This window comes from Urocitellus parryii, unplaced genomic scaffold (genome assembly GCF_045843805.1).
Source record: "Urocitellus parryii isolate mUroPar1 unplaced genomic scaffold, mUroPar1.hap1 Scaffold_60, whole genome shotgun sequence".
Lineage (NCBI taxonomy): Eukaryota > Metazoa > Chordata > Mammalia > Rodentia > Sciuridae > Urocitellus > Urocitellus parryii.
In genome coordinates, this window is record NW_027554101.1 from 2552663 (window position 1) to 2578230 (window position 25568).

At 34.2% G+C, this 25568-nt stretch overlaps 1 protein-coding gene across 1 annotated transcript in view; it reads left to right on the forward strand.

Moving 5' to 3' along the window:
- Positions 1 to 12232, forward strand: part of LOC144252821 (1-phosphatidylinositol 3-phosphate 5-kinase-like) — a 28323-nt gene extending 16091 nt beyond the window's left edge. Inside the window, 5 exon segments of the mRNA XM_077794922.1 lie at positions 6965 to 7103; positions 9390 to 9547; positions 9913 to 10024; positions 11369 to 11516; positions 12054 to 12232. Of these exon segments, the coding sequence (XP_077651048.1) occupies positions 6965 to 7103; positions 9390 to 9547; positions 9913 to 10024; positions 11369 to 11516; positions 12054 to 12232 (736 nt within the window).
- Positions 12233 to 25568: the final 13336 nt, after the last annotated feature.

A 25568-nucleotide genomic window follows, 5' to 3' on the forward strand; every position in this document is an offset into this window, starting at 1 on the left:
AAAATTGAGGAGAAAGTACAGAGGCCCTTTTCCATTGTTCTCCATATGCTCAACCCTTCACTACTGTGAATATCTGGGACCATGGTGGTATATTTATTATAGAACCTACACTGACACATTATCATTCAAAGTTTGTAGTTTCCATTAGGGTCTACTGGTATTGTAGGTTGTATGGATTTGGACAAATGCAAAATGACATGTATCTACCACTGTACTATACAGAGTAGTAGTTTCACTGCCTTAAAAATCTGCTGTGTTTTGTCTGTTCATCCCTCCCTCTAACCCATGATAATCATTGATTTTTTTAATTGTCTCTGTAGTTTTCCTTTTTACCAGAATTATATTCACTGAATATATGTAGATTTTTAAGATTGGCTTCTTTCACTTGGTAATGGGCATTAAAGTTTTCACTTTATCTTTTATGACTTGATATTTTTAGTGCAGAATAATGTTCCATTGTCCAGTTGTACAGTATCTGTTTACCTACTGAAGGGCATCTTGATTGCTTCCAAGTTTTAGCAATTGAAAGAGTAAGATTACTATAAATACCTGTGTACAAGTAATTTTCACTTTATTCAGATAAATACCAAGGAGCATGATTGCTTGATCATTTGGTAAGAAACATTTTTGTAAGATATTTTCGAACTGTTCTTCAAAGTGTCTATATCATTTTTCATTCCTACCAGCAAGAGTTTCTCTTGCTCCTCATGATACCAGCATTGGTGTTTCCAGTATTTTGGATTTGGGCCAATGTTATAGATGTATATTGGTATCTCATTATTGTTTTAATTTGCCATTTCTTAATGACATACGATGTTGAACATCTTTTTTATCTGCCTTGTGGTTTGTATATCTTCTTTGGTGAGATGTCAAAATCTTTAATCATCTGTAATCAGTTTGTTTATTTTCTCATCATTGAGTTTTAAAAACTTTTGTTTTATTTTTTTTTAAATACAGCAAAAAACTTTATTGTTTTTTAATTCTCATTGTTAATTAAAAAAATTTTTTTTTGGCATTACTCACATTGAACATTGACTCCTGAGGTGCCTTCCTGCTGAGTTATAACATCAGCCCCCATGCCCACTGTTTTTCCATTCTTTATTTTGAGACAGTCTCACTAACGTGTGTCCTCCTGCCTCAGCCTCCTGTGTTGGTGGAATTAGAGGCATGTACTACCACACCTAGCATATTGTTGTGTTTTAGATCATAGTCCTTTATCAGATGTGTCTTTTGCAAATATTCTCTCCCAGTGTATGGCTTGTCTTTTCATTTTCTTGACATTGTCTTTTGCAGAGCAGAAGAATTTAATGAAGTCCAGATGATCAATTATTTCTTTCATGCACTGTGACCTGAGTGTCATATTTTTAAACTCATTACCATATCCAGGATCATCTAGATTTTCTGTTATGTTATTTTCTAGGAGTTTTGCCTTTTACAATTATGTCTATGATCCATTTTGAGTTAATTTGTGAAGGGTATCAGTTCTTTTCTAGATTTATTTATTTTTTAATATGTGGATGGACAGTTGAGTTTTCAGATTGGAAACTTATTTGGAAAGATTAATTGCTCCTTTGTTTTACTTTTATTCCTTTGTCAAAGGTCAGTTGACAATTTATGTGAGTCTATTCCTGGGCTCTTTTATGTTTTGTTGACGTATTTGGCTATTCTTTTACCAATACCATTGCCTTGATTATTGTGACTTTATAGTAAATCTTAAAGTCAGGTTGTATCAGTTCCCCAACTTTTTCTCCTTTTATAGTGTGTTGACTATTTGGGATGTTTTGCTGCCTCTTATATTCTTTAGAGTTACTTTTTTGATGTCTACAAAGTAACTTGCTGGTTTTTGATTGGTATTGCAATGAATCAGATCAAGTTTGGAGAAACTTGACATCTTGACAATATTGAGTTTTCCTATTCATGAAATATCTATTTATTCTTTATTTTATTCATGTGTTGTAGTTTTCCTCATTTAGATCTCATACAAGTTTTGTTAAACATTCTTGCACTGTTAATTCCAACATTTGTGCCGTACCCAATTTTTTCTTATATTTGTTCTATATCTCCAAACTGTTTTTTTTCCTTTTAGTATGCCTTCTGGGTTGGTAACTAGACATGATATAGTAGGTGAAAGAAACTGCAGTAAATAGGCCTTTCTTTAGTCATGTAATGATAAGGCATGGATGAGGGAAGTATCTTCAGACTCCTTTGGTTAAGTCTCAGTTTTTTGGTGAGCCTGTGCCATGGGACTATAAACTTTTTAAGTACTTCCCTATCCCTCTGTCCTTGTCCCCACTCCTTTGCCCTCCTTAGGTGGGACAGGATGGTTGGAAGAGGCTAGAGTTGTGTATTTCTCTTCCCCTACATGGTTGGTTTAGAGGGGGCTGGTATTGGGTATTTCTCTTCCCCTGGGGAGGGGGGAGTGTTTAGCTCTGCTATTTTACTAGGTTAGGCTCTAATAAAATAGTTTCTTCTCGGGGAAGGCCTTATTAAAAAGATCTGGCATATTCAAAATTATATTTTTTTCCTCCCTTGGTGGGGAGCTGGAGGGCCTTTTTCTTTGACATTCACCACTAGGACCTGGTAGCACTCCTGAAAATGAAACTCACAAATACATGCCCCACTCCCCAATACTTGGCCCACCTAGAGTTTTCAGGCTTATTCACACTGAGCTATCTGTAATTTGTCAATTATAGTTCAGGTTTTTCTACCTAAAATGAGTTGTTTTTCAGGGAGGTTTCTACTTGTGAGTTTCTGCTCCAGTAAATTGTTATTCTTTGTACGCACCTGTCTCATTCTTATGATTGAAGTAGCAGTTTGTCCTGTGATCTCATTTATCTGACAGATCTATGAAGAATTGCTGACTTTTCAGTTTTTTTAGCTTTTTGGTTGTTAGGACAGAGTAAAAATTTCTAAGATTCTTACATGTCAGGCCAGAAACAGGAAGTCTTATTTTTTACTTATTAATATTTAAGTGTGTTCCCTTAGAACAAAAAATTAAGGTCCCTTACATAATCATGTATAAATTCTGGAAATTATAATGGTAAGAAATTTCTGTCATCTGATGTGTTGTATGTATTCTGTTTTTATCAATGTTCCTAATAATGATCTTTGTATACATTTTGAGTATAGACATAATGACATTTGCTAGTCAATTGAATGTAGGCCACAACAGGAAGAGAATTCAAAGATGACTCAGGTTTTTGACTTGAGCAATTGCAATCGCCATTAATTGAGATGGAGGAAGACAGGGAGTAACAGTTTGATTTTATTTATTTATTTTGGTACTGGGGATTGAACCCAGGGGTACTTTACCACTGAGCTACATTCCTAGCCCTTTTTATTTTGAGACATGGTCTCACTAAATTGCTGAGGCTGACCTTGGACTTGTGATCTTTCTGCCTTAGCCTCTGGAGTTGCTGGGATTATAGGCATATGCAGTTCTGACTAACAGGTGTCAAGCTGAATTAGACACCTTCTAGAGATCCAAGGAAGATGTCAAATAGACAGTTGGATATATGAGTCCAGAATTTAGGGAAGAGGTACAGGCTGGAAATATAAACTTGGGTTTCATTATTATGTGAATGGTATTTAAGGTTATAAACCTGGATGGGGATCGTCAGCAGAGTGAGTGTGAAAAGAGGAGATAGGACCAAGGACTGAGATTGGGGAAGTGAAGAGGACCCAATAAAGAAGGAGATGGAGGGGCCAACCAGGCCAGGTGTGTTTGCCTTACTAGACAAGTGAAGAAAGGTTTTCATGGAATTAAAATGCTGAAATGTTAAGTAAGATGAGTTAAAGCATACTAGGTAATTTCAGTGGGTTGGTTGGGGTTTAAAATAGGATGGAGGAATAATTGGAAATGGGAGTTTTGCTATAAAGAGAAGGAAGGAAATACAGCAGAGGGATGTGGAAAGTTTTTAAAAAATAAGATAAATTGTAGTATTCCTGTGGACATGTACTCAAAGAGATAGCTGTGTTTACAATATATCTTCATGTGTTTTCAAGTAATTCTAAGATTGATGAAGGTCTTTAGGAGAGATGTAATTTATTCAATGAATGGCAGCCCTATGCTTATAATTTTCATCAGCATTCTTGCCACTAGCATATTCATTAGCGCTTTTGACAACAAAATTAACCAATTTGCTTTTTTCTTACTGCCACTGTAATAGCATAAATGCAGGATGGTTAGAACATTAGACAAAGCAGAATGCATGAACTAATGCTCCAACTGGAAAAGAGATTTTAATTGAGTAAGACATAGTGGCAATCTTTGAACTGAAAGAATATGCCAAGAAATGAATAGCTGATTATTTTTAAAAATATTGCTTAAAGGTTATTTGATATATTAATCATTAATAGTGACTTTCTGCTAAATCTCTGAATAATTTCTTAAATTATTTAAAAATATTTTTAAATCTTTATATTGGAAAGAAGATGATTTTCATTTGAGACCTAGTTTCTTTTTTTGGTTGGGGGGGGCGGGTTCCAGGAATTGTACTCAGGGGCACTGAACCACTAAGTCACATTCCCAGCCCTATTTTTTGTATTTTATTTGGAGACAGGGTCTACACTGAGTTGTTTAGCACCTCACTTTTTTCTGAGGCTGGCTTTGAACTCACGATCCTCCTGTCTCAGCCTCCTGAGCTGCTGGGATTACAGGAGTGTGCCACTGTACCCGGCTGAAACCTAATTTTGAATGGCAGCCCTCATGCTTATTAACTGAGTTGCCCTAAAATTAACTAAAGCTCTAATTCTGGCTTTCATTATCTATAACATGGAACTATAAATACCTACTCTAAAGAATACAGTGAGGATTAAATAAGGTATGTGTGTGTGTGTGTGTTGCCCTAATGAATGGGTTACATAGTATCTAACACAGAGATGCTTCTGCCTTTTATCCTTTGTTTGGAAGCTAAAATTCGGTTTCATTTTTCCTAGGTAGAAGCAAAGTAAATTTTTAGCTACATATTTTTTTTTAAATAGCTTGCTTGATGCTGTTGATAATACACTTATAAATCATTTAAGTAAATCATGTATAAGTACTTTTGTCATCAGAAGAAACAAATATTCACTAGTTTTTTTAACTCATGAAATGAAAATTTAATAATAACTGGGGACAATATTTTAAATGTAGGTCTGCTAATAAGAAAAGAGGAATTCTTTTTTTGAACATAACATTTCACTTAGTTGGGGTTCAGAATTGGTGTTCCTTGAGCTATACAAAAACAGGATGGATTTGACCTCTGAACTATAGTTTTTTCCTTCCTGATTTGTAATATTATTTCTATGTTTATTTACCATTTTTTATATTTCTCTATAAAACCCCCTAATTTTTAATATTTTTAACAAGTGTTTATATCTACTTCCTTTGAAATATTACTGATATATAACTATATAATTATTTTTCTGTAATATTTCCATAATTACTTTCTACTTTCTTTTAAACTTACTTCTAAATGATTTTAGACTCACATAGAAATTGCACAGATAGTACAATTTCTGAGTATCTTTCACCTAGTTTTTCCCAATAATGACATTGTACATAATCATCATAACTACTTTTAAAAGTGCCTTTGAGAGCTTATTTGGAGGTTCTAGGAGGGCAATGCAGCTACTAATATACCCTTGACTAAAGAACAGTCCTCCACTATTGGAGAAGGTCATCCTCTTCAATTGAGCACACAGTGGGGAGGACATACAAGAAGTGGTGAGCGAGTAAGGGGGCACCCACCTAGGCAGCCAAATCAGCTGAATCAGCTCTGGCAATCAATGGGTTAACAGATGTCACAGCTGGATTGTCCTCACACCCATAAATGAGATGGAATCAAACTAAAAAGCTTCTTCACAGCAAAGGAAACAATCAAGAGCATGAAGAGGGAGCGTATAGAATGGGAGAAAATCTTTGTCACCTGCACCTCAGGGTGTTAATTTCCAGGATATACAAAGAATTCAAAAAAACTTAATACCAAAAAATCAAATAACCCAATTAATAAATGGGCAAAAAACTGAATAGACATTTCACAGAAGAAGAAATATGAATGGTCAACAAATATATGAAAAAAATGTTTAACATCTCTAGCACCTTAAAACTACACTGAGAATACAGTAAACTCTAGGAAGAATGGCAGTTATCAAGAATTCAAGTAACAATGAATGTTGACAACGGTGTGGGAAAAGGATATACTCCCACATTGATGGTGGAACTGCAAATTGATGCACACACTCTGGAAAGCAGTGTGAAGATTCCTCAGAAATGGAACCATCATTTGACCCAGTTATTTCACTCCTTGGTTTATACCCAAAGGACTTAAAATCAGCATACTATAGTGACGCAGCTACATTAATGTTTATAGAAGCACAGTTCACAATAGCTAAGTTATGGAGCCGACCTATGTGCTCTTCAACAGATGAATGGATAAAGAAAATATGATACATGTACATAATGGAATATTACTCAGCCATAAAGAAGAATGACTTTATGACATTTGCCAGTAAATGGATTCATCTGGTCACTATCATGCTAATTGAAATAACCTATTCCCCAAAACCAAAGTTCTTTGATATGTGGATGATAAGCCACAACAAGGAGAGAGTAGGGGAAGAATAGAATTTCATTGGATTAGACAAAGAGGAATGAAGGATAGGAAAAAGAAAGACAGTGGAATGAATCTGACATAACTTTATTATATACGTATATGACCATACCACAGTGAATCTCACATTATGTACATCCATAAGAATGGGGTCCTAATTAGAACAAGATATATTCCATGCTTGTATAATTATATCAATATAAATTCTACTGTCTTGTATACATAACTAAAAAGAATCAATAAAAAAATGAAATTGCCCTTAACATTGGCAAGTAAGCATTTATTTAAATATGAATGTTTACTGTATTCTATTTATAGATGAATTTACAACTGCTATTTTACTTTTTGTTTGTTTGTTTGTTTGTTTCCAGATCAGCCAGCATTACTAACCTGTCATTGGATCGATCTGGTTCTCCTATGGTACCTTCATATGAGACATCTGTCAGTCCCCAGGCTAACCGAACATATGTTAGGACAGAGACCACTGAGGATGAACGCAAAATTCTTCTGGTACTAGTACACTGTCTTTGACCCATTGCTAGTTTTGATCATAAGGATGTCTATTTCATTGATTTTTTTTAAAGAAACATAAATGAAATAGCATATCAGTTAAACAGAAATGATTAGCTTAACTTTTTACTCAGATCACCTGAGAAACTGGTCAGTATTCTTTCTCTACTTATTGCATTAATATTTTTTTTACCCCTTTCTTCTGGCAAGATCAGAATTCAGTTTCCTACATAATATAAGAGAGCTTAACTCTTAGGTTAAGCTTGCTGTTTAAAATTTGAAGCATTATTTTTTTAACTTTTTTTTATAGAGAGAATTTTTTTTAATATTTATTTTTCAGTTTTCGGTGGACACAACATCTTTTATTTTTATGTGGTGCTGAGGATTGAACCCAGCGCCCTGCACATGCCAGGTGAGCGCGTTACCGCTTGAGCCACATCCCCAGCCCCCTGAAACAAGTTTCTTATACACATGGAGAAGCCTTTGAGACAGTTTATTCAGTTTATGTGAGATAATATTTAGTTTCTTCCATTTGCTTATATATAAAATCATGTGTTCAATCCACAGAGTGATTCAAAGAAATGAAAGATATGGCTTCTATCCTCAACTTTTAATTCAGGAGGTAGAAATCAAATCAATAGAAATGTTTTTAATGGTAAAATAAATACATATATGTCTTAATACTAAAAAGCGTCACGAATGATATAAAATTTAAAAAATTGATCATTAATTAGGGTGTCAGAAAAGGTATTGAGCTCTATGTTTTGAAGGACGAAATGGATTTGGATAAGTAGTAAAGAAAGTGAATCTTATATATAGATGTAAGGAAAGGTATAGAGATAAGAATAAGCATGGCATTTCCATGGAATAAAGTAGGATTTATTAATTGGGAGAAAATTTAAGTTGGAGAGTGTGGGCATTGAGAGTGCAGTTATTTGGGACTACCCAGTGAAAGGCAATGAATTTGGTCACTCAAGTTTAGATTTGAATCTGTAGTTGCTGAGCAATGGATAAAGTTTTTTTTTTTTGAAGATTTATCTAGCAGTTGGGTGGTGCTGAAAAGGGTGGAATGAATATGGTGGCATAAAGGCTACCAGGAACAGTTACCTTAGATTATTGTGATTTGCCTGTTGTCACATCTTCTACCGTTATCCAGTTTCCAAAAAAGAAGAATATATTTTGTACTTAACTAGGAGATGGATAATATGTGCCATTGATCCAAAAATATAGTACTTGGGATCATTGATTTTTAACAGAAAAGTCATGCTTGGAATTAGTTCAAGTTGTTCCTCATGTATGCATCATTTATATTAAATCATATAAATTAGTTGCTCTAAATTGGTGAGGCCAATTTGGAAAGCAGTATGGAGATTCCTGGGAAAGCTGGGAATGGATCCACCATTTGACCCAGCTATTGCCCTTCTCGGACTATTCCCTGAGGATCTTAAAAGAGTGTACTATAGGGATACTGCCGCATCAATGATCATAGCGGCACAACTCACAATAGCTAGACTGTGGAACCAACCTAGATGCCCTTCAATAGATGAATGGATAAAAAAAATATGGCATCTATACACAATGGAGTATTACGCAGCACTAAAAAATGACAAAATCATAGAATTTGCAGGGAAATGGATGGCATTAGAGCAGAGTATGCTAAGTGAAGCTAGCCAATCCTTAAAAAACAAATGCCAAATGTCTTCTTTGATATAAAGAGAGCAACTAAGAACAGAACAGGGAGGAAGAGTATGAGGAAAAGATTAATATTAAACAAAGACGAGTGGGGGGAGAGAAAGGGGGAGAGAAGGGAAAGCATATGGAAATGGTAGGAGACCCTCAATGTTACACAAAATTACATATAGGAGGTCGTGAGGGGAAAGGGGGAGGGAAACAAGGGAGAGAATTGAACAACACAGAGGAGGTAGAGAGGGAAGATGGGAGGGGAGGGGAGGGGGGATAGTAGGGGATAGGAAAGGTAGCAGAATACAATAGTCACTAATATGCCATTATGTAAAAGTGTGAGTGTGTAACCAATGTGATTCTGCAATTTGTATTTGGGGTAAAAATGGGAGTTCATAACCCAATTGAGTCAAATGTATGAAAGATGATGTATCATGAGATTTGTAATGTTTTGAACAACCAATAAAAAAAAGAATCTTTAAAAAAATTAGTTGCTCTAAAGAAATGCAAATCAAAGTTCCTTTTATGAATGTGAAAATCACAGGAAAGCATCTGTACAGGTAAATAGCATTCTTATGAGTAACACTTGCTCTCAATGTATTGCAGGACAGTGTTCAGTTAAAGGACCTGTGGAAAAAAATCTGCCATCACAGTAGTGGAATGGAGTTTCAGGATCACCGGTACTGGCTGAGAACCCATCCCAATTGCATTGTAGGAAAGGAATTGGTTAACTGGCTAATCCGAAATGGTCATACTGCTACCAGGTATTGTGATCTTAAGAAAGAGGTTTTTTCATCAAGACTGTAAGTTCTTTGTAGGAGGCATGCTGTTTTTAGCATGTTTTTACTCTTCCATTATGGAGAGGGGTGTGTGCATGCATTGAGTATTTCCTGTAATTAAAATAAGGTTTTTAGGACTGCCTTACCATAGGTTCTCATCCTTTACTATGGTATCTAGACAAATTTTTTAATTTGCATCCAGTCTCCCCAGTCTCTTGTTTTATTCCTTATCTGTCCAAGGATAATTTGAAATTCGAACTCTGAACTGGAAAAAAAAAGATTATGTCTTATACTATAAAATTATTCTGACTGACTTTTAAAATATTTCATGTTTCTTGCTCTTAATTCAGGGCACAAGCTATAGCAATTGGACAAGCAATGGTTGGTGGACGTTGGCTGGATTGTGTTAGTCATCATGACCAGCTTTTCAGGGATGAGTATGCACTCTACAGACCACTGCAGGTAATCTTCATTTTTTTACTCCTAATGAGAATGTAACAAGCTTGTTTTGAAGTCTTTCTTCATCAGTGAGAATAAAAAGTAATTGAATTAACCAAAGAAACTTTTTTTCTAATAGATTTTCCTTGCTGTTTGAGGAAAGTTACAACTTTTTTTTTTATTGAGCTATACCACTAGTCCCAATGCTGTTTTCTCCTTTTTAAATATTTTTTTTTAATTTTTATTTTATTTTATTTTTTTTAAGTTTTTTTTTTTTGAGAGAGAGAGAGAGAGAGAGAGAGAGAGAGAATTAATATTTATTTTCCATTTCTCGGCGGACACAACATCGTTGTTTGTATGTGGTGCTGAGGATCGAACCCGGGCCGCACGCATGACAGGTGAGCGCGCTACCGCTTGAGCCACATCCCCAGCCCAAAATATTTTTTTTTAAAGTAAGGTAATAAAGATGAAAACCTGCTATTAGGATTAAATACTTTATTTGGTGTGGTTTTGCTTAAACTTGGCTTAGTTTTATAGTTAACTTATAGTTTGTCATTTAATAGCTTTCAGTTTTACTGTTTATGTTTTTATAACTAAAAGTTGCATGTATAACAAAATGATTGAAAAATGGAAAGTAAATAGAAACAGATTTTGACTCTTTAGTACTATTAAACTGTGCACTGATGATAAAATAATATCTTTTTCTAACTCAAGGGAAATGAAAATTACTTAAAGATAGAAAATTTTAAAAATATTTATATAACCATATATGTATATTTATATATATATATATATATAAAGTACATACACACACTAAATATATATGTTGTGTGTGTATGTTTACTAAATAACTTTAAAAAATTTTTTTTGAGGTATTAGTGATTAAATGCATGTCTTTCCTGACCCCTGCCAGGCAAGTGTTCTACCATTGAGGCACATCCCTAGCACCTAAAATGAGAAACTCAGTAGTTAGAAATGACCCTGAAGACTGGTGTATATTTGTTAAAGTATGACAGTTATTTTTTCAGGATGTGACCCAGAGTTTGTTTAGGGTTAGACTAGATGCTGTGTAGTCTTTTCTGATAACTAAAGGATGACATAAAACCCTGTAAAATCTATATCAAAGAAATATTGTGTTTGTAACATGTTAACCTAAGACTTCTAGTTAATTAAAATTACAGTTTAACAATGGAATTGCCTGTATGATAATATTTTATAGCTTAGTTCTTGTTAATTTGTTTATTTTTCTAAATAAATTTACTCAGTTATGTTTATAAAAATATTGGGTACAATTTATTTCTTGTGTGATACCCCCAGCATCGTTGACATTGAGGGTCAGTTGCTTGGATCCTGTCTTGATACTTTCAGAGTACAGAATTTTCTGAGACACCTTCTCCGGACAGTGACTCCGTGAACTCTGTGGAAGGACACTCTGAGCCATCCTGGTTTAAAGACATAAAGTTTGATGACAGCGACACAGAACAGATAGCTGAAGAAGGTGACGATAATTTGGCTAGTGAGTTTTACTTTCTAACATTTTAGTTTTTATGGATCATTATGTGTGTATGGTAAAATGAGTGCATTACTTATTTCGTTGAAAAAAAATCTGCTTTAAAATTTATGGCTTCAACCGGATGTAAACATCTAGTAGCAATCCTTGTCTTAGATACAGTATTTTCTTGAGATACTAACTTGTTAGGCAACGTATGTTTTCAGATTTTACCGTAGTCTATAGTTTGCAGCAGCTTAAAAATAACTCTGAGCAAATAATATCATAGCAGATAACTTTCTCACCTCTTCCCTATGATATCAGACTTTCTTTCTGCAGAACCTCCAATATACTTATTCATTTTAAAAATTGATTTTATATTTAATTTTGTTCAAATTTTATTAAGTCTACACAGAAGTACATGAAAATACTGTATCCATTTTGGTATTGCACATTGGGCTTGTATATTAAAAACATTTTTCTACTTTCCTCTAATACCCTGATAAAACCCATTTTTACTCCCCTCCTCTCCCTATATTTCTTTCCCCTCCCCAACACTAAAAGATTCTGCCAGTCCTAGCAAGCGCACCTCAGTCAGCAGTTTCCAGTCCACAGTGGACAGTGACTCAGCTGCGTCTATCAGCCTGAACGTGGAGCTGGACAACGTCAACTTCCATATCAAGAAGCCCTCCAAGTACCCACATGTGCCCCCTCACCCTGCTGACCAAAAAGGTAGGAGGTAGTCACCATCTGGAATCCAAATAGGCTGGAGAGCTGGGCTCTCATGCCAGCTTGTCCTTCTGGCTTCCTCTGTTCCAGTATGGCTGAGGGGATTTGATGTGGGTTTTGTTTCACCCTTTCTCATTTTCCCCATACCTCCTCCCTACATCGTTTTGGTTGGTTCTTTTTGTTTCTTGTTTTCTCCCTCAGTATCACCATGCCCAGTTTAAAGCTTGTAGTCTTTTAAAAGGACCTACATCTGACTGCTTTTCCCATAATGTGCAACTTCCAAGGTGGCATTTCTTTGCATTTATAACATGGATGTTCTGCTCTATTCTTTTCTCTTTGTTTAACATTTTAAAGCCTATTCACCTATGCTATTTTATAATAACATATTTATTTAAACCTGTTCAGATGATTGAATTAAATTGGGGGAAATTATTCACACATTTAAAACATCTTTCTACTGGAGTTTAAAAGGCCTATTATACATATAGTATATTTACTAAAAAATTCTTCTCTAATAAAAAGTGAATTAATTTGTTATTTTTAGTTATGTTGATATTAGTCTACTTATATAATAATAATAATAATAATAATAATAATAGCCATATCCAAATTGCATTTGATGTAAAAGGAAAAATTAGATAAATCATTTTTAAAATCTAAGATAGCAGTACATAAAAAATAAAATGCCTTTAAAAAAAATGAATGGTGAGATTTACATTATTGGATATAATCAAAACCAATTTAAATTATAGCCCTAACATGGCATTATGTAAAAGTACATAAATGAAAAAAAAATGAATGATTAAATGAATAATTATGGGAGTTTATTATGTCATAATAACTGAAAAGTCATTATTATAAAGTATTTTATTGTATGATTTTACCTGAAGTTTGAATTTTAAGCATTTAGTTTTCTCAGGTCAGATTGTCTCTGAACTTAGATCTGGACTGCTTTCCTAATTCTTTGTTCCTCTCTGTTTTGAGCTTAAGAAAAATGTAACAAATGGGAAGATTTTGAACTTAAATATCTTTATTAAAATAATTTGAAAGAAATTTACATTTCTAAACCAAATTTCTCTTAATTGTCAATGTAAGTTATTATCAAGATGTGGTAGAATGTCTTTAAGAGTTAAAATAATAAGCTGTATTTTATTTAAAAATAAGAAATTTAGAGAGTGTGGGATAGGAGAAGATTTGACTAGCAAGGAACATAAGTAAGGTATACATCTTTATGGAAACCCTCAAAACAGAAATTGGATGAATGATGGAGAAAATATGGGTGTGCATGAAAGGACAGTGAAGCAGACATGACACTTTTGTGAGAATTAACTGTCACCTGGAGGATATTGTGATGCTTTTGAGTATTAATTTACAGATGTGGATCAGAGGCAGAGTATACCATGACAGAGGACATCTGTTCTGGACATATGTATTGGCAGTTTCATTTCACTAAAAGCAGAATATAAAATACATTTGTGACTTGCTGATGCTTTTACCTCTTGGAAAGTTAAGAAAGTTTTGAAAATCTTGAAGAAAGTGATCTATCATCATAGAATTCATAATGGCAAGGGGCACACTACTGAGCACAGTCACACGTGTATTTTAGGAAACCTAACTTCAGAGTGTTGAGAGGGGAATGGATCAGGAGGTTCCAATAATGCCTTTTTTTACAGCACAACCTCACATTTTTCAGGGAGAATAAAAAGGGAAGCACCTGAAGTTGAAAAAGCCATCATACTCCTCTGAAACTTCTTTGATCTCAAACCTTTAAAAAAGTTGTGAGTGGCAATGTTCTTATGATAATGAATCTAAAAGAGGGACCAGCACTCTTAAGGAAAATGACAGGATAGCAGGAGTCTAGATGGCACTAAAGATTGAGATGTTACTAAAGGTTGGAGAAAAGGCCAAGGATATCTGAGAAAAGATATTGCCATAGCAAGAAAGAAAAATTAGAACGGTTATTTAGGGAAGTCAGTATAATATTGAAAGAAACTTTTCTTTTTCTCTGTCAAGATTTATCTTGTCAGGAAAGAACACAAGGTTAAGGGGAAAGCAAAGCCCAAGAGAGAGAAGAGATAGAGAATGTCCTGCTATTTTCAGTGAGTCTGTTGCCAGATTTAGGCAGACCACATGCAAGATTGTTGAAAGAATTTGGGTCTGAGGTCATGGAGCCAGAGATGATTATTTTGTAAGAATTGTGTAAGGTAATACAGAATCTAGATGACTATTGATAGATGAGTTACATTTTTTAAGATGGTTTCTTGATGTGGTATTGGGAGTTGGAAAAATTGTAGGAAAATTTAGTGAATTGGGTGTACTGTAATATTTAGAAAAGGATTGTGGTAAAGGGCAGCTGCATTGGTTTAGTAAAATAAGTCATTTTGAAAACAACTCCATTTTCATCTTATGTTAATATGAGGTCATAAGATAAGGAGAATATCATATATACGATTTTATATGATGTTAGGCATTTGATGGTTCTCAAAAACATTTTAGACAACAATGAATTTTGCACTAGAAATCTGTTAAAGAGGGAGTTGAAGGAGGTGATCATATTTATTATTTAAAGTACCGGTTTTGGAGCTTTTCAAAAATTGTAAATTGACAAATTATAATTGTATGTGTCTATGGGGTACAGAGAGATGTTAATAACATGTATACAATGTAAGTCAAGTTAATTAACATATTCATCAACTCATTTATTTATCATTTTTTTGTGGTGTGAACTCTTGAAATTTACTATCTTCTCAATTTTGAAATGATCCATAAACTGTTATTATATTATAGTTATTATAGTCATCATTCTGTGTAATAGATCTCAAAAAATTATTCCCCTGGCTAACTGAAACTTTATATTCTTTAACCACTATCTTCTTTACATCCTAGAATTTCATATTCACCATTGTACTATGGAATTTTTGTATGAGAAACACACAAATAGCATGGTGTGTTTAGGAATGTAGGAGCTCAGCAGTGCCACAATTAATATTAGCATAGTAATTTATAGCTTATTTTAATGGTCGGACAAAATGTTAAAAGGGCAATTAATAATTTGATAGCAGCAGGAAAGGGATGATCCTAAATTATACTGTAGGGCTTTGTCAATTTGTATTTACTGTTGTTCAGTACTTATTTTAAGTTTACACTATGATGGGATTGCAGAAGTGTGCCTCTGTGTCCTTCTTTTCTTACTATTTTTTTAAATACTAAGAATCATTCTTTTTCCATTTACTTTATGAAGTTGAAATGTGATAAAAATATTTTGTTCTTTGTTGTTAAAATTATCCTATCAGAAAGTAAAGATTCCTAAAGTGAGCTGGTAATGGTAGTGCATGCTTGTAATCTCACCTACTGGGAAGGCTGACACAGGAAAATCTCAAGTTTGAGGCCAGCCTGGGCAACTTAGTGAGACTCTGTATTAAAACAAAATAAAAAGAGTTAGAGATATATATCTCAGTGGAGTATATATATATATATATATCTTAGACTTACCTAGCATGTGCAAGGCCCTGGATTCAGGACCCAGTATGGAAAAAAAAAGAGTATGTGAAAGATTAGAGTTCTTCTGCCTGTTTTCATTCCCTTTAAATAAATACAAGTGGGATTAACTATGTTTGATTTTTTTCCATTGGAATTAAAAGCAATGCTCTTTACCAATTATCCTCTATCTTTTATGACTGAGGAAATTTGGGTTTATAAAATATGTTGAGGCCTGGAATTGTAGCTCAGTGGTAAAGCACTTACCTCACATGTGTGAGACCCTGGGTTCAGTCCCCAGCACCACATAAAAATAAACAAATAAAAATAAATATATTGTGTCCATGTACAAAAAAAAAAACAACCACAAAAAACCAAAAACTTTGAAATATCTGCACTTAAAATATGACATTTGATTTGGTTAATTTTTCACTATTGGTCTTAGAGAATTGTACAATTGAAATGTGTTTTATTATGTGGTGCAAGCAGAATTCTGAGCCATTCTTGGAAAGTTATCGCAAGTATGACCTAAAAAGAAAGAGAAAATAATGGCTTCCTTGAGCCTCCAGATATAATTTCCCATATACAGGAAAACATGGGGGAGAGATGCAGATTAAACATACCATGAAGGAATAGTTGCTCAGATCCAGATGTGGGATATTGCACAAAGACATTTGGCCTGGGTTGCTTAAAAGTTCTTTATCATGGAAAAGAATAAAGGTAGGAGATCTATTCTAGATTAAAAGAGAATGAGCAAGCATAGGGCCAAATATTATTTATGAACTTTTTTGGTTATATGTTTGAGGATATTTTGAGAACAGTTGGATAAATTTCAATATGGACCAGTTCTATGATATTAAGGTATTGTCAGGGGCTGAGGATATACCTCAGTGGCAGAGCCTAACTTGCATGAGGCCCTGGGTTTGATCCTTAGTACCAGAAAAATGAAAAACAGATATTGACAGTTTTCTTAAGTCTGTAATTGGTGGTGTGGCTATAAAGAAGCGTGCCCTTATTTTAAAAGGATGCATGTTGAAGTACTAGTAAAATGTGATGTGTGTAATTTTAAATGGTCAAGGAAAAAAGCATATGTATATGTGAAGAGAAAGATACGGCAAGTCCTTAGCAATTGTTGAATGTAGGTAGATGGTATACAATATTTTCTGTATGCTTGAAATTTTTTCATAATAAATGTTTGGGGAAATCCACAATTTCTGGAGTCTCCTTTGTATTTAAGCTTTAGGGTGAAAAGTAAAACTTGTAAAAGACTTGTAATACATTAGTTGAACTAACAGAATTTAGCATTATTCATTTTCTGCAAGGGAAATATAAAAATAAAGCATAACATTGTCTTTATTGTATTTGGCATGGTGCACTTGAATTTTCTAAATAAAATATTTTCTCTGCTTCCTGGTTGGGAAGATGATCATAGTGGCTCATAGGTCCTTTTAAAGCCCATTTGTTTATAAATGAACTTAGAAAAAATTTTGTGGAGAACATTCACCTTAAAGGAGTTAAATTGTGTTGTGGCTTGCTTTGCATAGTATACAGAACCCCACTTGAGCTATGCTTGGTCACCCTCCTAGAGGAAAGTTCAAAGGGAAGTAAAGAGTAAGTTTCACTTTAATATTTTTAAAAGCATTCAGCGCCTGTTCAGGAGTTACCTCCTGGCAAATGGCAATGTTGGGTTAGAATTTTTGAAAAACAAAATCTAATTCAAAACTATTAAAAATCTGATAAGTTATATCTTTTTTTTTTTTTTGCCAATGTCACTTTCATATGACTTTGTTTTATAGTTTATATTCTGCAATTTTAAAAAACCTTACATTGTTTTCTCAGATGGCTTCTCTGGGAACTACCTTGTATATAGAAAAAGTCATTATGTATTAAAATACAGTTACATATGAGAAAAGCAATGTAATATTTTAGGCTTATGCAAATTACTAAAGATTTTAGTTTTCATAAACTTTCAGTTTTGGTATCTGAATATTTACTATTTGGAAAAATGATGTTAAAAATGATCTGACATTTGAACTGAGGTGAACTGTTTCATGGTTCTGTTGAGTTATTAAGTTTAGTATGAAGTGCAAGTATAAAAAAATTTAGTCTGAAGCTTTCTTGAGTTCACAAAGCAGTGATGGGTTTTATATGAGTAATACATTGTTGTGTGTGGGTGTGCTCTCTATATAATTATGCCGGCCCATTATAGTCATGTGTCTTTCCTTCCTCTCTGTTCTCTCCTTCGTATGCAGAGTATTTGATCTGACGCTGGAGGACAACAGCTCTCAATAGGTGACGCCTTCATCAAAGGTAATTTTATCAACAACTGTCCATGTGATGGTGTTTCTTTTGCTCAGGAGGGTATCCTTAGGGCTTAGCACATTGACTGACAGAGAAGTACTGAAAATATGTTTGATTAGTACTACTAACACAGTTTTAATGTGTATAATGGCTTTGAGAATGTTGAAAGACAAGGATATAAATTTAGATTTGGTTTGAGAGAAGGATCTGAAAAGTAATTGTGTAAAAACTTTTTAAAAAAATTTGAATTTTATTCTTTTAAAGGCATGGATAGTGTCTTACATCATGAATACAGTATTAAATATTGATATACATATCATCAGGGATTGTTAGCTTTATCAAAAAGCCTATAGGTAGATTTCATCCATTTGAGGATGCTGCTTTCCCATGTAGACTTGGGAAAAGAAATAGACAAAAGAGGCTAAAGAACTAATTTTGCTGATCAGTTTCTTGGGGACAACAGGAATATAGAAGAATATAAGCCTATTATTACCCATTCCTTATTTAGCTTACTGTAAAGTAAGAACATACCCAGTTAGTTCACAATACTTCTTAGTTTAGGTCTTAAATATGGGAGAAGTTCCATTCCCAGTGTCTTTTTGGCTTCTGGAGTTTTGGATAAAAGAGAAGGTAGGGCAAGTTAGTGCAAGGGAACTGATCACTTGGCAATCCTTCTAAATTCATTTCTAAGCATCTGGTTCAACTGGAAGTTTGTAGACTGGCAGTTTATATGATTGAAATGTGCAGGTCTTGTACCTCCCACATCATGCACACATATTTTATGTAATGACTGTTGGACTGTTTAGTGTAAGTTTTTTGCTAGATTAGTATGCTTTAAAAGGGAAAGGATTAGAGGATTTTTCTAAGCATTACCTATCTCCTTTCTTTCCATTTATTTAGTCACTTCAGTTATTTAGAATAAGCATCTTTTCTACAAAACATTTATTATCTGTTGAATTTGTCTTGATTCATTTTTACCCTTTAAAATATTTCAATGATTTTATAAAACTTTGTATAATTTGCTATGTATCATGTTTTAATATTTCTTTGTAGTTTATTTTCAGGTCTATCTTGTTAACAAGTTTCTTTAAAAGTCTCTGCTAATATTGAAAAAGAAACTCCATAAAGGATTGTCTATATAGATTTCTACATTGTCACCTTCTGTTTTGGGATATCTGAGTTGAGCTTCTTTCTTGAAAGTTCAGTACCCCCACTATTATATATTATTCTGCCAGCATTCAGATTTCAGTTGAATGCAGTCAGTTTGTAATTTTGTAGGTGAAATTAGCATACACAACTCTCTCTCTTTGTGGTGCTGGGAATCAAACCCAGGGTCTTGCACATGCTAGACACGTGCTCTACCACTGAGCTATACACTGTCAATCTCTGCTTCTATATTTTTAATGTATTTATATATGTACATGTTTATTATTATATATATTTTATATAATTTATGTATTTATTTTACATCTTTGCCCTTTCATACCTGTATTTTATATTGGCTAACTTAAAAAAATTTCAAAAGAAAAGTTGGTAATTTCTAAATATGTGAGTAGATGGCATTAAAACATGGCAATAAAATACTGACTTCATATTTTATGTTTACTTAGAATCCTTATTTAATCATCAGGTGGAGGAAAAATCCAAAGAGTTGCCTTTCACACCTTTGGGCTGGCATCATAACAACCTGGAGCTCCTAAGGGAGGAGAATGGGGAAAAACAAGCTATGGAGAGATTGCTGTAAGGCAGAGAGCTTTTAAATTTTAAATGTCCATTTTTATGTTCAATGACTTAGGCATATGTGTAGTTCCTCTTCCTTATAAAGCAAAAAATACAAAGATTACTTAGAAAATAAAGCCTATTCTGATTTCTGATGAAATATCTTATTAAAAAGGGACTTGTCTGTTCACATTTGCATTTATGTACTGAAATTTCATTTTAGCAAATTAATGGGGAATGTTGGTTGGATTTATTCACAGATTTTATTTATATACAAAATCATTAAAGTACAGATACACCGAGAAAATATAAATTGACCTAGAAGATTCATCTGTGAGGTGTAATTGAAATGTTTATTCCATTGTAGACTGCTTATATCTTGAGAATTATGTGTTTGGTTATATTAACTATGCACATTTCTTTCTTCTGACATTTTCATAGTTCAGCTAATCATAACCACATGATGGCACTACTCCAGCAGTTGCTCCATAGTGACTCATTGTCACCATCTTGGAGGGACATCATCGTGTCACTGGTCTGCCAGGTTGTTCAGACAGTGCGACCTGATGTCAAGAACCAGGATGATGATATGGATATTCGTCAATTTGTACACATTAAAAAGGTGAGCTCTGCTAATACTCTGCCTATGCTAGGAATCAGTGAGGCAGGCCTGGTAGCATTTGTGACTTAATGGAAATGTAAAAAGAGTCATTACCCTGAGGGTTGCTGAGTGTGGGAAGTTTGGTGTCTGCTCTGTTAGCAGTGCACTTAGGGGTCATGAGAGCCACTCAGAGGAAGTGAGAGGTGGACAGAAGGTGTGAGTTGGGTGGATAATCCCCCAAAATAGTTTCTCCTTTCTTGCTTCCTCTTCTTAAGAAAGAAATCAGTTATGAGAAAATCTTGTTTCAGATTACTGTCACCATTCTGAGGAAAACAGTGGGTAATTAATTTAATTAGATAGTAATGGAATACTTTGTATTTTTTACTATGATATTTAAAATAATAGTTTTAATTGCCAAAGCAACTAATTTATTCAATCAGTGAGTATGTTAGAGTACCAACACTGTATAAGAAAATTGGGAGTAGGATGATAATCATGCTGAGATGCCATTAATCATTGGTTGATAGGAAGATTTATATCCTGGAATTTCTTGTCTTTATTTGGATGTATAGTAGAAAATGTTAGCACCATCTGGCTGGATACTAAGGATTTATCACTTAATTTTATTGTTTTTTTTTTAATTTTAGTTATTCCATCAGATCCCAGGTGGAAAGAAATTTGATTCTGTGGTTGTCAATGGCTTTGTTTGTACCAAGAACATTGCACATAAAAAGGTAATGTGATTTAGTTCAACAGTGAAATTCAGTGAACTATGGCTCTGTGCTCTGTTAACTAGTCTTTCTGAAACATGGCAAAAAAAGGAGAATAAGACATTGAGGGGCAACTAGTAATGTTTGTCACAGGGGTGAAAGTTTGGAGGTTTCTTGGAAGGTCCCTGTTTTAGTCAGCCTTTTCGCTGCTCTGACTAAAGGACCCAACTAGAACAACTGTAGATGAGGAAAAGTTTATTTTAGGGCTCTCAGTTTCAGAGGTCTTAGTCCATAGAAGACTGCTCCATTTCTGGGAGGGGGCCGCTCCAGGTGAGGCAGGACATCATGGCATAAGAGTGTGGCAGAGGGAAACAGCTCATGATTTGATCAGGAAGCAGAGAGAGAATCCATTTGCAATATACAAATATATAACCCATAGTCACACCCCCAGTGTGACTCCAGTTCCTCCTGCCATATCCCACCTGCCTCTAGCCACCATTCAGTTAATCTCATCAGGGATTAATTCACTGATTAGCTTAATGTTATAATCCAATCATATCTCCTCCAAACCTTCTTGCATTGTCTCACATGTGAGATTTTGGGGGACAACTCATAACCAAACCATAACAGTCCCCCAGAGCTGATGATGAATGAACTGGAATTTGGATAATAGCATTCACCAGATGGAAGAAGGAGGCTCAGTCTTCCATATAGGAAGGTTTCAGGTTTCCCTAGAGATACTAAAATCTGAGGGTGCTCAAACCTCTCATATAAAATGGTGTAGTTTTTGCATACTTTGAATTATCTCTGTATTACTTATAATAGCTAGTACAATATAAACACTAGATTAATAGTTGCTGTACTGTATATTTAGGGAATAGTGACAAGAAAAAAATCTGCATATTTATTTAGGTACAGTCCTCCTGCCCATGAATATTTTCTGTCTATGATTGGTTGAATCCATGGATGTGGACCTTGTAGATACAGAGGGCTTCAACTGTAAGGCATTTTACCTCTAGAGAATTGTTAGTGATCAAAGATAAGTAAAAGTTGCCTGAATTCAGTATTATTTTTCAGCAGTGGTCCAAAGTTAGTATTTACATATAGACACTTATTAAAGCGGCACATTACCTTTTAAAGTAGTGCTTTAAATCAGATTAAGTAGGGTTTTTGGTGGTTGTTATTGAATTAAGAGGTCAGTGTGTCATGCTGTTTTCAGGAACTGAAGAAAACCATGTGTAACTGTGGTAGAAATGTATGCATGAGTGACCAACTTGTCCTACTGACCATATTTAGAGAATCTTTAATTTGCTAAAAGAACCTTGAATATAATTCCCCAGCTAGTGAGTCACTGTTCTCAGTACTGTTTGGGGTCTCTAAGATGGGTCAGTCTGAAATCTTGATTAGAGAACTCAGTCCCTTTTGCCTGTGACTTTAGTCACATGTTTTTGAACATGCTTGAAGACTTTCTCTATGAACTTCATGTTACCCAGTTCAGTTTGCCAACTTGTGATTGTTTAGAAATTTATTTCATTATAAATGTTCAGGAGACATTTTAATTCTTTTCTTCCTTTTCTATCTTGAATTAAATATGCTTTCAAATTTGCTGATCTCTTTGAGTTTTTAAGATAGCCTATCTGTAAGACCCATTCCTACCTCTTCTTACAATATTAGGGGGAAAAAAGTTAGATTATAGAGGAATGGATTTAATTAGTGTTTCAAAAGAGTAAATTTTTAAAGAATTTTTCATTGATCAGAAAAGATTACTTGTTTTTTAAAAAATGAAAGAATAACCCAGAAGAATTAAATTAATACTGATATAATGAGATATTTTAAATTAGCGGTAATTAGGAACCATGTGAACTTAATTATTAAAGAAGGTCTGTAAAGTGCAAACCTTTAACAGCTTTAACAGTCTGTTCTTTTTTTCTAGATGAATTCTTGTATTAAAAACCCCAAGATTCTTCTGTTAAAGTGTTCCATTGTGTATCTCTACAGAGAAGAAACTAAGTTTACTTGCATTGATCCTATTGTGCTTCAGGTAAGCACTCACTACTGAAAGTGGTAATTTGAAGGAATGGCTATGTACAATGATGCTTATCTCAATTATTTTGAAAGGAAACTTGTTGCTCTTGTTTTATTTAAAATTTAGTTATAGAAGACACTTCTATGAATTAAACTTTACAGATAGCTTACCAAAATCTCTGTCACTCATTATTTTTAAAGCTTCAGAGTGTTAAAGGGAAATGTACATGACTGGGAATTTATGGAAGAAAAAATGAAAATCCAAATATTGTTTTCCCTGGACCATTGATATACTGAGAGAGTTTCACCAACTTTTCAGATCTCTAAAAGACTTTCCAGTTTGTAATACAGTCACTTTTACTAAAACACATTTCTAGAACATAGCTTGTACGTAGTTAGAAACTTGGGGAATAGTGTCAGATGGAAGCTGCTGATTCTGGGGCTGTTCCTAAGTATGGGGCTCCAGAATAGCGGAGTAAGATTATAGCCCTCATTTTGGCTGCCACATAAGCAAGAAGTCTCTCAGCTCTATTTTAAGAAATTGAAAGTGAGCATCTGTTGGCAGGACTTTCTCCCCAGCGAGGTGCACCTTCCAGCTCTGGGTGGCTTCTTGGTAGCTCTGCTGCTCTGAGCTCCATTTCCATTTGTACTGCTATAGTTTTGTGCATTTAAAATTTCTCTTGAGGCAGCCTCCAGCCATGATGAACAATGTACCTGGTCTTTCCAAGTTCTCTGTTAAGGTTCCAATTAGTGATTTTGTTATTGCTGTTGCATAGGTTTTAAGTCTTCTGCCCCAACTCTTTTCTCCCATAAATACTATTGTAGTTTGTGGTCATTGAAAATGGAAAGTTTTTACCAATGTAAATATAATACTACAGGGAAACATTTATATTCAATTCAAGAAACATAGGAAAAGCATTTCTTAAAAATTCACAGATAATCACATTTTTCCAGGAGTCATAGGAACAATCACTTTTGTTCTAAATTCATAGGTATCACAGAAAAAGTGAGGAAGTAAATTGTGGTCAAAGGCACAGTGCTTTTATTTATTTATTTATTTTTATGGAGATTGATTAAATACAGGGCACTTAACCACTGAGCCACAACCCCAGCCCTTTTATACATTTTATTTAGAGACAGGGTCTCACTGAGTTACAGCCTCTCTAGGTTGCTAACGCTGACTGTGAACTTGTGATCCTTCTGCCTCAGCCTCCCAAGCTGCTGGGAGGTGTGTGCCACCACACCCAGCACACAGTGCTTTGGAAACTCTGCTCTTTTACTTAATGAAGTGTGTTATCTGGAACTCTGTGATCTTTGGAATTAAGCTATGTTTTCAATAAAATGGAGGGGTTTTGATTAGATTTATACCAGTCTTTCTAACTCTAATTTACTGTGACTTTTTGAGATTTGAAAGAAAAAACACAATTATTATTGTTCATGTAATCCAAGATGCTTTGATGTTGGGTTTTGGCTGCAGAAGATTAAACTCCAGGCCTTGCATTTGCTTATCACACCCTCTACCACCAGGCTAAAGCCCCAGATACTGCTCCGGAGGCTTTTTGGTGTCACAGAAGATGTCATATGACTTTCACAGGATAATAATCATAATTTTATTGATTATAGGGATGTATCCTGATTGTAGACGTATTCAGATGTCTAGAATTGTATGACTTGGATCAACGAACTAGTGTAATTGAAACTAAACAGGTATTGTTTATAAAAATTTTATGCTTCATCTGTGTTTTTAGTACTCCATTCTTTCAGTCCAATTAACAAACTAAAGTTTTTTCATGTTAGAGAGGTAAGCTCTGGACAAATATGTAGTTAATAAACATGTATTGATTCAGATAACAGAAAGTGTCTTATCTTTTCATCAATGCTTTTAAACATAGTTTAATGATACCTCTAACATTTCAGTTTGGAATTGATGGAAATAAAGTACCAGCTGATATGATTTTTCCCCTCCTTCCTCCCTCCCAATTCCAGTAATGAAATTAGTAATCAAAGAAGCCTAAAGGTAGATAGTCAGAAAAAGGAACATACAAGGGCAAGAAGATAATTAGGCTGTGATATTATATTGTCTTTACAAGGCCAAACACACTAGGTCTGATGGTTTGCTATGTTCCCCTTTGTGTCTACCTTTTCTTACTCTTTTCTAGCTGAGCATGGACCAGACCCCCTTTTTAAATGCTGTTTCAGGTACACTTACAGTAGTTGATTGGAGTTGGGTGAATAGGAAATTTATTTGTCATTCCTGTAGGAGAGGCAAAATATTTTTAAAAAATCAACTTATTTTAATTATGCTTTATTGGAGCTTCATAAATAACTTTAAATGCTATTAAATTATAAATTAATAATCAGAATAGAAAATTAATACATTTCACAAAAGACATTCCATTTTGTTAATAATGGGAGAATTTGAAAATATATACAATAATGGAATTTCTCCAGAAATTCTTTTAAGCATAATCGATGGTTCAGAATGATGAATGAAATTCCTGATTGGGTGTGAATTAA